This window comes from Epinephelus lanceolatus, chromosome 22 (assembly GCF_041903045.1).
Source record: "Epinephelus lanceolatus isolate andai-2023 chromosome 22, ASM4190304v1, whole genome shotgun sequence".
Lineage (NCBI taxonomy): Eukaryota > Metazoa > Chordata > Actinopteri > Perciformes > Serranidae > Epinephelus > Epinephelus lanceolatus.
The window spans coordinates 1,362,914-1,377,422 of record NC_135755.1 but is presented as its reverse complement, the minus strand read 5'-3'; the positions used below and the strand labels follow the sequence as shown (position 1 = coordinate 1,377,422).

At 42.0% G+C, this 14,509-nt stretch overlaps 1 protein-coding gene across 1 annotated transcript; it reads right to left on the bottom strand.

Annotated features, from left to right (window-relative positions):
• Positions 1-3,054: 3,054 nt before the first annotated feature.
• On the bottom strand, positions 3,055-13,478 carry LOC117246201 (serine protease FAM111A-like). Its single transcript, XM_078164378.1, has 6 exons — positions 13,243-13,478; positions 11,640-11,715; positions 11,257-11,319; positions 10,905-11,069; positions 8,843-8,896; positions 3,055-8,751 (listed from the first exon to the last, which is right to left on the bottom strand). The coding sequence occupies exons 3-6, from the start codon at positions 11,311-11,313 to the stop codon at positions 7,000-7,002; spliced, it is 2,028 nt and encodes a 675-aa protein (XP_078020504.1). The 5' UTR covers positions 11,314-11,319; positions 11,640-11,715; positions 13,243-13,478; the 3' UTR covers positions 3,055-6,999.
• Positions 13,479-14,509: the final 1,031 nt, after the last annotated feature.

Sequence of the window (14,509 nt, the reverse complement as noted above, 5' to 3'; positions counted from 1 at the left end):
GGGGAAACTGCAGGAAGATGGCCGCAGGTGTTCTGGACTGATGAGTCAAAGTGTGAAATATCTGGCTGTAGCAGAAGGTGGTTTGTTTGCTGTAGGCCTGGACAGCGGTACGGTAATGAGTGTCTGCAGCAAACAGTGAAGCATAGTGGAGGTTCTTTGCAAGTTTGGGGCTGCATTTCTGCAAATGGGGCTGGGGGTTTGGTCAGGATTAATGGTGTCCTCAATGCTGAGAGATACAGGCAGGCACTTATCCATCATGCAGTACCATCAGGGAGGCGTCTGAATGGCCCTAAATTTATTCTGCAGCAGGACAATGACCTGAAACATACAGCCAATGTCATGAGGAACTACCATCAGCGTGAAGAGGAACAAGGAGTCTTGGAAGTGATGGTGCGGCCCCCACAGAGCCCTGATCTCAACATCATCTGGTCTGTCCAGGATACATGAAAAGACAGAAGATCTGTGGGTAGTTCTCCAAGATGTCTGGAACAACCTTCCTGCAGAGTTCCTTCAAAATCTGTGTCCAAGTGTACCTGGAGGAACTGATGCTGTTTTGAAGGCAAAGGGTGGTCACACCAAATATTGAGTTGATACAGATTTTTCTTCTGTTCGCTCACTTTGTATTTAAACGTTATATTTCTGAAAGCGTTCTGACTTTACAGCATTTCTACACTTTACTGTGAAAGTGATGCAACTATAGGCAGTAATTCACTGTAAATGTAGGGTCAGATATTTTATAGTGCAGAAAAAGATTTAGTAAATGCACCTGGTCCCAGGTTCTATAGTGGCACCATGCCAACTGACCTATGGCTAAGTCCCGCCCTCAAACGCGATGAGCCAATCACAGTGCGTATAGCCATTCCCATACACTGGGACATTCTCTGCCTGGACGTCCATTGAAATGCATTACAGAAAGTCAGTTTGTTCGGTTTTATGAGCTTTTTCTGAGATTTGAAGTTTAAAAATGGTCAAACGGTGTGCATGGGGTACATGCAACTCTGACACAAGGTATCCTGAGAGGCTGGGCGACCAGGTGTATTTTTTACACTTTAAACCACATCTCAAGCGAGAAAAGTGTCTCCTTTGGATAAAGTTGTGTGGTAACGTTAGACCACAACATCAACTCAACGTGAATAAGATTAACAATGATGTCTACATCTGTTCTAAGGTAAGTCAACATTGTGTTTGAGGCAACATATTGTCACTTTGCTGGAAAGAAATATAAAGTTATCTTTAACATCTCTAGCTAACGTTAGCTAAAGTTAGCCTAACGTTAGCTCCTAGCTGCGTTGTTCATCATGTCACCTTGTTTGCTGGGAGTTCATTAGCCTATTTTGTTCTAGTTTTGTACTTTGGTGATCGTACATCATTGTTAGCTGTTGTCCAAAGGGCTCTAGTTAAGCTAACGTTAACTTCTGGAGCTTAGCTTCATTAACTTATCTGTAATGGCAGAGATAACAAAGGTTGGCAAACGTTATGCTGAATGATTCAGTGTAAATACTGTAGCACCAAACTAACGGAGAGACACTCTTGGTAAAGATGGTAAAAAGGCCGTTATCTTTTCTCATATTCTGAGCCAAAAACCTTAACTTCAGTGGCACTTTAACTTGTTGTCTTTGATGGTGACGGCAACCAGATGCGGTTCACAAGCGTACACTGTGACCTGTAAATTTTGGCTTGTAATTTAAGCTTTTCATTGACCTTCTCAACAATAAAATGATGAATATATCCCTCCAATGCGTAGTTTAGGCCCTTTTGGTTACTTCTCAATTACATCTGATCGTTATGTCTCCAAAAATCATCAGTTGCCTCCTGTGAAATGCCGTGTACTGTGACACCTGCCATAGCGCCGGGCGCTGAATGTTGATAGTTTGTCTGAGTGAGTGGAGGGGGCGTGGCTTAGCCATAGGTCAATTGCCCACAAAGGTGGGATTACCCAACTGATCCCCAAATATTGTGCCTATCTGGGTTCATACACAGTGGCTACCCAGGTAGCATTAGCATAACCCATGTGGAGCCCACTTGGGTAAACCCACCTATGTGGGGAACTGACACGGGGTCAACATGGAACTTGTGAACAATCCCACATGGGGCCTGTTCTTCAGCCCATTTAGTGCCCACACACAAGGGGGCATATCTCCACCTATCGTAGAGGAGTCGCACATACTTGGCTCAATAAATGGATTCCCCTCCCGTGCTTGTATACTGGGACAAGGACAGTAGTCCAGTTAAATGTCCTCGTCCAGCTGCAACTGTAGCTCCACTTCACTGTGACTGGAAACGTACCGACTGTGAATCGCAGCAGTTCAGCAAGGTTTCCCTCACACGCTGCTCACACATGCACTGTGTTCTGGGCCTAAGATTTTTACGATCACCATGTTGCATCACCATGTTTCTACAACAACTGAACGGACAAACCAAACTCTGGCTCCACATAAGGGCATTCGGCCGCTGTAGTAAGAAGCCCAACTGCAATGTGTAGCCCGGAGTTACGCTGGTTAGTAACATGACATGTCTGTACTGAGTTTGTTTTGGAGAGGAAGAGACCTCTGCTGATACTTCAGCTCCCGTTAAAAACTACCTGAACAATGAACAGTGAAGGAATTCTGGCCAGCAGAAGTTGTTAGCTGGTTGCAATCTGAAATTCACCGCTAGACGCCACAAATCCTCCAAACTCTGACACACTTTACCTTTAATCTCAACTGACTGTTTTCAAGGCTGACAGCAACTTTCTGTGCAGGTGAGGTCGTCAGGTCGTTGGGTATGGTTACACTACACTTAACAAATATTCATTCTGTTTCACACTGACTCACACTGAAGTTGATATGACAGAGAAATTTAAGCGCATTTTCTGAACCAGTGTGATCTACAGCATGTTAATAAGCAGGTCAAAGGTCACATGGTTCAACACTGACTGTAGACACACTGCTGCACTGTGTTAATGTGTCATTACTGTAGCCTGTGTCAACACCATCACACTACCAGACTATAAAGGAGTGGTAGTGTAAAGGTGCTACGACCGCTTCAGATAAATCAACGACAGGAAACAGACTGTGACATGAACCAAAGTTTTTAATGTAAAGCAAACAGAACACAGTGGGTCTCATTCATGAAACGTGAGCAGAAGGAATTTGTGTGTAAACTGTTCGCAGACGGAAATTTACGTGCATGTCCGCATTCATCAATATTTTAGCAGCTCCGATCTTTTCGTAGCTACTAACAAAATCTACTCCTGCTCCTGACCACTCGTAGTGCTTGTGTAAATGTAGTAAAGCACATAAATACTGCTCGTCACTATTGGAAATTACAATTTGAACTCGTATTGCCCTCTGTTATGTACACAATACACAGATGCCTTTGAAACACGTAATCGAAACATGACAGAATATTAAAAATATAACACATTTAGTTAAATTAGTTGGCAATTAGCAGGTTTAAGATCCAGATTAGGTTTATGATTGTGAATTATCTATGTAAATCGACTCAATAGATTACACGTTCTTTCTACATGTCGAATGATGATAATAAAAATATCCGTGAGGACAGCCGGATCACAGCCTCTTCGGCCTCGGTGCCTGGGTTCAGCAGGAGCAGCAGGTGGTGGAGCCACGAAGGAGCACGCGCCAGCTGAAAAAATTATTTAAGACAACACGTTTTTATTTTTTATTTTTTGGCTTTTCGATCATTTGAATGAATAAATCTGATTTGAAAAATGTTTAATTTACGTTGTATTAAACAGAGCTTTAGGCTATTAAGATTCAAATAATTTGAAGACGATGCATACAAACTGCTGTAGGCTATATGTTATCCACATCATTTGTTAAAATAAATGTTAAATAGCTCTACATTCCGACAGCCATCACTGATTTAGAGTTTATCCATTACGCACAAAACATCTCTGGTTTCCCGTTCCCACTTCATTCAAAACCCCACAAATGAATCTTCTGTTTGTTTGGTGGCCGCTGTATTTTTTGTGTGTGTGCTTATGCGTTTCTTTGCCTCCAGTTTCATATCAAACCATTTACGCTTCACCTCTGACATGGTTCTTTGTACCACGGAGACAACATTAACAGCATCTGTTACCTCCCTCCAGGCCTTCACTTTGCCTGTCCCTGTCACACCACTACTAACTGAAGAAAATAAAATGTTTTTTCTTAAGTCCATTTCACCCAAAATTATTTCGATCTCCGCTTCAGAAACATTCTTTTTTCTTTCTCTCTCTTTCTTTGTTTGCGCCATGACTGACAGGTCGACAGGATGCACCTACACCTCCTTATATGGTGGTAATTGGCTAATCATGGGCGGGGATCTATGCTAATTGCTGATTACCGGGAGCGCGCTGTCACTTTACGATGGATTGGCATTCATGATCATACACACATGTTTACGATCAAATCTGAGTTTCCCCCGGCGTTCCTGAATCCGGAGTAGGTTTTTAGTAGAGTAGGCTTTTATGTGCAAATCTACACACAGATTTACTCACTTTTCATGAATGAGACCCAGTGATTGGAAAGACCAAGACTAACATAGTAAAATAATATAATTCAGTACAAGATTAAAAAAAAAAGACAAAATGAATAAAATAAAATGACAGCCTATTTATGTATCATTTACATTATTAGCCTGGAAATCCAGACTCAAATCTAGAAAGATTTTGAGTCTGGCCCTCACCGATACACCCTTCCTACCCAAGGGGCAGCCCTAACTGAGGCATTTCAAATGCCGCCGCACGCAATTGGATAGCACGATGGCCAATCAGAGCAAAAACAAGGTGACGTATTAATTGCACTAAGCCCCACTGGTTTGCCGACCAGTGGGGCTAACTGATATATTATGCTTTTTCCGTTCCCCGTTGGCAAAACGGCAAAAACGTTCTTACTGGAAGCGAAGGCTTCTAGGGCAGTCTTCTGTTCCTCTCTCAAGGAAAAAGATAAGTGTAGTTGGCTTAGTGTTTCTTCCAAAGATAAATTGAATGGACGCGGTCCTTCAGCAGCTGCCATCTTGGCTGTTTACTTTTCGACTCCTACGGTGCAGCGCTGTCTTCATCATGTTACGCCCACCCAGAGCCCGCCTCTGTCAGATAGACTGATCTGATTGGTCTGATATGAGATTCACGAGGCTTTGCTCGTCATAGTCTGGGGCCGTTTAGTGGCCGTTTTGGTAAGCAACCAGAACCAGGGCGAGAGAGACAGGATCCGGAATTCGATGGATGCGCCTTTCTGTCAAAATAAAAGCACCATGTTAATAAAAATGCGGTGAAACTTTTTAATTTAAAGAATATAATTTACAAGAAAAGCCCCAAGCCATTAAGTTTACCTTTTTCTTTTATTGTATTTAATTGTATTACAAGTTATTATTTCAGTTGTGTGTTTTATTTAAGAGGCACTTGATCCTAGTTTTGTTCATTATACCTGTAGTTTGTAAATGCATTTTTTCGATAAAGTTTGGGGCGGTGGGGGCGGAAGAGAGAGGAAAAGTGCGTGATGCTCACCATGTAGCATGCTCTATCAACCAAGTTTCTTAAAGAACCTCTTCTAAAGCAGACTGTTGTACGTCCATGTTTAAATGATTAAAATGCATCTATCGTGGCGACAGTCTTCACTCTTCTTTCTTTTCCAATTCAACTTTCCAACGTGGAGAAACAGGAGACGGAAATCAATGGTGCGCCAGAATTTAAAGTTTTACCTTGGTGAACACTTTTACTTTGGTGAATTCCAGATCCGCTCTCTAGACCGGAACCAGAATCCAGACAAAATTCAGAGTGAATGGAAACCAGGCTCTTCGTTGTACGTGAAGAGCCTGGTGACGCGAGGCAAGGGCCAGATTCCCGTGCAGTGCAAATTCAAACTGCAAAGGGCGGGGCATCTGGATTTCCAGGTTAATTTTATATGTCATTTACTATGAATATTGGAGTCAGTGAATTGTGACATGATTTGATCACTGAGAGCAAAACAAGTGACATAGGTCAAAACAAAACAAAACCCAAACCAGAAGAGCTTCAACAAACCTTCACCAACAACTTCACAGCAAATGGTCAGAATTACTGTGTGCCAACGACAGAAAACATACTGTCATTCAAAGACACAGAAGGCTAACAGAGGTTACAGTTAAAGGTATACCATGCAGCAGGGCTGGACTGAGATATAAAATCAGCCCTGAACTTTTGCCCAGACCAGCCCACCACAATCGGCTGGACATCAGGTGAGTCCTGAGTACAAGTACATAAAATAATACAAATACAATAAAACAAATAATATATACCCAAGTTAAAACCATGAGACCCATTTAAAAACATTATATTACATTCATCTTTATATGTCTATTACTGTGGTTTTTAATTTGTTACGTGATAAGAGGAGTTGTAGGGAGTTTTGTAGATCATTCCGGCTCCATTTGTGCATGTAGCTTCCTTCTCACTTTTCTTCGTCACTCGTTATCTCCTCTCTCACGCAAGATGTTATTTGGGGGGGGCAGGGACTAGTAGGATGGGGGTGGGCCATGATTGTAAAAAGAGCAGCTGCGCACATCCATAAAGTGAAGAAGGTGCTGGACTAAAAGAATTAAACTAAACAAACCAAGAAAACTGTGTCTGAAGAAGGGCACCTGTGGCCCGAAACGTCACTCTATGATGATGGGATAAATGGACCTAAAAAGGTGGGCCATGATTGGCCAGTGTTCAGATGAGAGACAAACCAGTGGGCCCATCATTTCTCTGCTCTGTGGGCCGATCAGCAGAGGAAGCTACGAAAATCATGGACCCTGCCGAAAAATTGGCAAAATGCCTCGTATTGGCTGGTGACCAGTAACAAACAGAAACCAACCAGTCCTGCATAGTATACCTTTACTATAGTATACAGTTAAAGTAAAACGCCGAAACAGAACAGGAGGCACAAATTGGTAATCATAAAAAGGTCAATATATATAAAAATAAAAGTGTGTAGTGACAGCAACTGTCACTACACACTTTTATTTATATTCTCTGCTATTCTATTCTACTACCTATTCAGTTTCCATTGGCTCGTCACTGTCTGCTGGGACATCGGTGCAAGTGCCCATGGAACTCAGGTGTGGGTTTCCCTTTGCTTCTTCCTGAACTCTCTTCAACAGCTTCTCATTTCCACTTTCCTTCAGCTTACTCACAAAGTGTTCAAATATAGTGAGCACAGGTTGGGCGAACTCTATCACACTCTCTTTGTGGTTTGGAAACCCATATGTGTATCCTGCGGTGTGCAAACCAAACACTCGGCCGTGAGCATCAAACACTGGGGAGCCAGAAGAGCCGTGATACATGAAAGTGTTGTAGGTTGCTACATTTTCAGCTCGACGTCCACCCATCATTATGTTTTCAATGCCTTGCTCTTTGATAAGGTGACTGATTGAGTGGACAATGAAAAGACTGTCTTTGTATGGATGTAAGTGATCTCTGACAGCCTGCTCCCTCTTCTCTTTCTCAATGATACAGGTTGGATCCATTCTTTTCACCCCTCCTGCTGGGTGACCAATCAGACAGGCTTCACCATTCGGAGGCATCGGACCAAATATCCTCAGGAGCCCTGGTGGCACCTTTATTTGCTTTGTTTGTGTTGTTTGGTTGAACTCCTGTCCCTCAGGCTTGAGCTCAAGTACGGCGTAATCTAGCTCACCCTCACTGTAGCAGATGTAAGAGTGGGCCAGCTGGAAGTAGCTGTAATTTGTGTACGGCATAGGATCTTCATAGTTAAAGAAAACAGACACTTCTGTACCCTCCATCAGCTTTTGTCCTTCAACACAGCCTTTGAACAGGTGAGCGTTTGTCAAGATGAAGTTGTCAAACAACACAAAGCCTGTTCCCTGAAGACCATCTTGAACAGCCACTTTGCAGACTGAGTCGCCCAGTTTTAGCAGCTTCCTGACTCTGTGAACTTCACTGAATGAATGTTGGATCTTTCCAAAGTTTTCCTTCTTTAAGTTCAGTGCTGTCTGATAAGAATTTTCAGGGAATCTTTTCTCCATCCATTCTTTCAGAGCTGGAAACTGCTGACGCAGCTTTTTATAAATCTCTGCAGTGTTGTTGCTGTCTGCCTTTGCCACTGCTGTTTGGACACTGATTCCTCTCTGATGTACTAGACCTCTGACTCTCTTTGTGTCACACTTCTGTGGTGAATTATTTGATGCACCAGAGTTTTCTAGCTGTTTTTTATTTGCTTTCTTTTGCCGTGGAAGACACACCTTGAATTCTTTTCCATCTAGGTTGTCAACCTTTTGTGTGCACTTAGTGATTTGTGAAGTCTTACTGTCAGACAGCTCAAAGACACCGAGGTCATCAATGAAGCGACCGTCCCTTATCAGAGCCTCTTCCACAGTCATCCCCTTCTCCCCATAGACAACCAGATACTTGAACTGTTTCAAAGCTTTGTTTCTAAAAAGCTTCTTCTGTCTGGTGTACAGCCCTCCCACTGTCTCAATGTAGAAGACAGAATATTTCTCTCTTGCATATATAAACATTTTTTCTTCGGCCTTTTCAACCTTTTCTGAATCACGTGATATGATCAGAGACTCACCATCCTCAACACAAGTACAAGGGAAATGTGTTGCAACAGTATATTTCTTATCTGCTTTGCCCAGCTGAATCACAATGTTTTCATCTGGACATTTTATGTCTTCAATTGTTTTTATCGCCTCCAGCACAGTGCGAGGTCGATCACAGTCAACAGTGTATTCCTTGTGGACAGCAGGGCTGAGTTTCACAGTGAGGCGATGTAAATGTTCACCCTGCAGGAAACCAGTGAGAAAAGGTTGCATGTCACTGTTGATGTAATAAAATGCAGACTTTTTGTCATGCTGCGTGTCACAGTATACTCACCATGGGATCACCATCGTTCTCCTCCTTCACTTTCACTTTGCTGCGTGTAACCATCTGTAAAATGAGAAGAGGAGTCAGATTTACTGTTTTGGGCCCACCACTTACAGAGATAGGCACTAGGGTTGCGTGCATTGTGAGCTGGGCGGCGGGCAAAGTCAGGAAACTTTGTGTGTTGATCCCTGGCATCAGAGACTGGCTCTAAGGTTTTAAAACATCACCTCTCTGGTGGGGAAGGAACCAGAGCTGGTGCAGAGGTGGAGCGGTACCAACTAGATATAGTTGGGCTCACCTCTATGCATAGCACTACTTCTGAAAAAAAAAAAAAAAAACCCTCTAAAGATAAGCTTGATTCCTGCTGTTTCCGTAGTGCCACAGTGCAAGGCCCCAGGCTAAGCACTACTGTGGGTTGTCCCCGGGGAATGAGAGGGTCACCTCTATGCAACTGTGAGTTGCTGAGAGGATTTCTCTTAATATTGTTTGTACATATGCACCAAACTACAGCTAAGAGTGCCCAGCCTCCTGGAAGTCTTTGGCAGGTGTCCTGGAAAGGATACTGACTGTGGACCCTGTAGTTCTGCTGGGGCACTTCAACAAAGGTGGGCAACAAGGGAGAACCCTGGAGAGGGGGTGATTAGGATGAACGCCTGCCTGATCTGAAGCTGAGTGGTGTTTTGTTATTGGACTTCTGTGCAAACACTTCTGTGCAGAACAGCCTTGGCCAAAGACTGATGATTGACTTTGCACTCATATCATCAGATCTGTGGCCTCATGTCTTGGACACTTGAGTGAAGAGAGGGAGCAGAGCTGTCAGTTGATCACCATCTGGTGGTGAGTTAGGGTTAGTCGATGGTAAAGCACAACAAAGCAACCCTTACCGCCATTAATGGACTGGTAACGTAACAACTGGGCACAGCATTAGTACAACAGTACAAGCTGAGCAAGAACTTTGGTCAATGTCTTTGTAACATGTATTGATTTGATGTTTTCCAGTTAGTGTTTCTGTAGTAAGCTCTTTGTAGTAAAGTAATTGAGGAGTTGGCTTTTCCAAATTAAGATAATGAACATTTGCTCATGCTTCACAAAGTCTTGCATGTAACTACACATGCTTTTTACTAACCCAGCACCTTAATAGACCTAGTTAATAAACCTAGATCACACACGCTCTAATTTGGCTTCACGTGCAAAGAGGGAAATAAAAGCTTACATGCTCACATGTTTTATTGTTCTTCTGACCAACCACCTGTGGTGAGGCAGAACCTTCCCCGCTGTGATTTGGCCATCATTGTTTTAGTTGTCCCTTGTCAGCCATTTTGTCCTTATGAATCCTACAAGGGATTCATGAAATGTGCACTGATTGGATGCTTGTGTCAGGCAATTTACAATCAGTATAAAGAAATGCCCAAAAACCCATTTAAGGGCAGCAGGCTAAAGTGCTGTGTGTAAACCACAAACCAACAAGTTACTGATGTTTGAATGTTAAACAGATAAAGGAAGTGCATGTCAGTTTCTGGTTATTAGCCAGGTAAGTTCAGCTCTGCTAAATTTGGGCTAAGTGTTGGTGGGCTTTGGACAGTGGTGACATGTGGCTGCAAGTTACTGATTGGAATGACGAACTTAACTCACCTGACTCAACTGTCTGCAAGATCAAAGTTCTCTACTCCCACTAGCTAGCCAACTACTAGCTAGCCAGGTTGACGTTTTCAAATGGCATTATTTTTGTTATTGGTGAAAGACAGCAAACAGGCAAATAAAAAAAAACACAAAATGTATCTTATAACAAAGTCTTGTGCAACAATATTTTAAACATTGACACCCATAGTAATAATCAGATCATGTACCCAACACAAGCAGTTACACCATTTCTGCTCATAGTTCTGATAGCAGCGTCTCTCTCGCTGTCACTTACAGATATTTTGCTCAGGAGTTGATGGAGAAAACTGAGCAACAATACCAGAGCAACAATGATTAAACTTTTCTTCAAAGCATCTCAAAAACTTCCAAATGTATTTATAGTAGCTCATGAACCTGCAGCCTGCCATTTAACAATCACAAAAGAGATCACCTGAGGGCCTGTAGCTCCAGCTGGCTGAGAGTGTGTAGGTCCGCCTGACTGAGAGTCTTTGGCTCCGCCTTGCTGAGAGTGTGTAGGTCCGCCTGACTGAGAGTCTTGAGCTCCGCCTGGCTGTGAACCCCCTGAAGGTGCCAAGTTGCCTCTCGCAGGACTGTCCTGTTAAAATAATGCATGGCATCCACACACAAACAAATTAGCCGGACAAGCTGCAGCTAATACGGCATAGAAATGATATTCATATGAAAGGAATAACCTTAGTTTACACTGAATGAACAGGTTCCAGATTGAGTCAAATGTTAAGTATTGATTACAGAGAATTATTGTTAGCTGAGCTGTCACTTACAGTTGTCCTGAAAAAGCTCCTGATATCCTTTCCAATCTTTTGCTTTTTGGGAGGCATTTTCACCTAAAATTACAATAACAGGGTTAAATGATAATAAAATTACATCGTTGAGAAATCAATGTAAATTATTACACCTGAAATATCAACTCAAAAAGAACCGACTAACGGTTGTTTACCCAAATCTATGCCATTAACTGATTCATTAAATCTACAGCTCAATGCACTGAGAAACTCAGAAAACATTACACTTGATAATTCTGTCTCTATGTTCATTGACACTGAGTTGGCTATATTCAGTATATGGCATACTCAGTGCAGCACAAGTCAAAGTTTCTAAAGTACTAATGGGATAAAAGGTGTGTTAACATCTTGTGCTGACTCACCTGGCTCTCAACACAACATACACACACAGGTTCCTTCACCCAAACCCTCAGACAATGGCTGGATGTAGTGATGACCCTGAACAAGACAAATTAAATGTTATAACACCTCTGAATAAACAAGACAAATTAAATGTTATAGCACCTCTGAATAAACAAGGCTAATTAAATGTTATAGCACCTCTAAATAAACAAGACAAATTAAATGTTATAGCACCTCTAAATAAACAAGACAAATTAAATGTTATAGCACCTCTGAATAAACAAGACAAATTAAATGTTATAACACCTCTGAATAAACAAGACAAATTAAATGTTATAACACCTCTGAATAAACAGGACAAATTAAATGTTATAGCACCTCTGAATAAACAAGGCTAATTAAATGTTATAGCACCTCTGAATAAACAAGGCTAATTAAATGTTATAACACCTCTGAATAAACAAGGCAAATTACATGTTATAGCACCTCTGAATAAACAAGGCTAATTAAATGTTATAGCACCTCTGAATAAACAGGACAAATTAAATGTTATAGCATGCAAGCAGTGCTTTCCATGAGACATAAAGTCATCAAGGGTCCAGTGTGGGATTTATTGCCATCTGCTGGCAGTAACGGTGTAGTTACCTTCAAATGAGCCATTTATATCTACATACAGAGTGGATCCTCTTCCACAGAGATCACCATGTTGTTTTTACAGTAGTCCAGAACAAATAACCCAAACACTGACTCTAGAAAGGGACATTTGTGTTTTTGTGTCAGCCATCATCGTTCTCCTACTTCCTTGGCACACAGGAGAAGTTTCAGTTCTGCAACCTCACCACTAGATGGCACTAAATCCTACACACTGAGCCTTTAGGACTCAAGAATTTTATAAACCAGTTCTCTGACACACAGGAGGTCATGTAAAGATCTAAAAACTGGACTAATCTGGTCTCTCCTGGTCTTAGTGAGGACTCTAGCAGCAGCACTCTGAACCTGACTTGTTAAGACAGCAGACTGCAGTTTTCAGGGCCTTTGGGAACCAGCCTGAGAGCAGAGAAGTGACTATGTGCAGGAGGTCAGGGGTCGTATTCACAACCATCCTGAGACACAGGAGAAGTTTCAGTTCTGCAACCTCACCACTAGATGGCACTAAATCCTACACACTGAACCTTTAGGACTCAAGTATTTTATAAACCAGTTCTCTGACACACAGGAGGTCATGTAAAGTTCACCTCGTAAACTGAAACCTCTTCAAACTCTTCCTCCCTGCTCCCAACAGTGTTTCACCAAAGGAGCCCTGATTAGGGCTGAGATGCTTGTTGAACAACCAGGACCTGGTCTTAACTTGAACTGTTCTACATTCAGTCAGGAATTAAAACATTAATCTGTGTGTGTGTGTGTGTGTGTGTGTGATGACAAACTCACTGTCAACACACATTATGTTTTAACACCAAACAAAGAACGGCAAGAAAATGTGATTATTTCTTTGTTGTTTCCACCTCGTCCTCATTTACCACTGACTGTCTGATTCTGAATCTTTTTATCCATAAATGTCCCAAATGTATTGATAAAAACACGACCATGATAACTGGACATGTAAAGAGACAATCTGTGTCTTACCTTCAATGTAGGATCGACCGGCTCAGACAAAATGGAGCGCTGTGTTTGAACATAGAGAGGAAGTGGTCAGCTGTTCACTGGGCGTTGCTCTTCTCATGTTACCTATGACTTTTCATTAACCCTTTCATTAACTCACATCACCACACCAAGCCTTAATCCACATGACCCAGTATTTACAAACAAGTCAATATGCACCAACATTATAACACTGTACACTATGGAGGCACCGTGCATCAGTGGCTGATATGTTACTGACCAGTAAATAAGAACATTTGATTATTGTCTCTTCTGATAACGGAGTTTCAGCTGAGTCTTAGAGAGCACTGTGCACAGGGGCGGGGCTCAGATACACACACACACACACACACACACACACACACACACACACCAGACAGCAGAGCAGAGAGGACAGAGCTGAGGAAATGAAACTCACTTTTGTTCTTCTTTTGCATGGGTCAGCATTAAATCTGCTCGTTACCCACAAGAGCAACAGAATCTGCCCGTGAGAGACACAGAAACACTTCATCAAACATACTCTCATATTTAACATGAACCAATGGTACAGTCCTGGTTATGTTAATGCCACACATTTTGGAAAACTGGTGTGGAAAAAACAGGAAGCATGGAACTGACCTAAAGTGAACTCCTGGTTCTTGGATCAATCCATGACTACTATGGCTACACAACAAACACACACAAAGCCAGACATTTCCATTGGTGGTTGAGATGATGAAATATGATCCGGGCAGCCATATGTATGTATGTATATATATATATATATATATATATATGTACAGTACAGGCCAAAAGTTTGGACACACCTTCTCATTCAATGCGTTTTCTTTATTTTCATGACTATTTACATTGTAGATTCTCACTGAAGGCATCAAAACTATGAATGAACACATGTGGAGTTATGTACTTAACAAAAAAAGGTGAAATAACTGAAAACATGTTTTATATTCTAGTTTCTTCAAAATAGCCACCCTTTGCTCTGATTACTGCTTTGCACACTCTTGGCATTCTCTCCATGAGCTTCAAGAGGTAGTCACCTGAAATGGTTTCCACTTCACAGGTGTGCCTTATCAGGGTTAATTAGTGGAATTTCTTGCTTTATCAATGGGGTTGGGACCATCAGTTGTGTTGTGCAGAAGTCAGGTTAATACACAGCCGACAGCCCTATTGGACAACTGTTAAAATTCATATTATGGCAAGAACCAATCAGCTAACTAAAGAAAAACCAGTGGCCATCATTACTTTAAGAAAT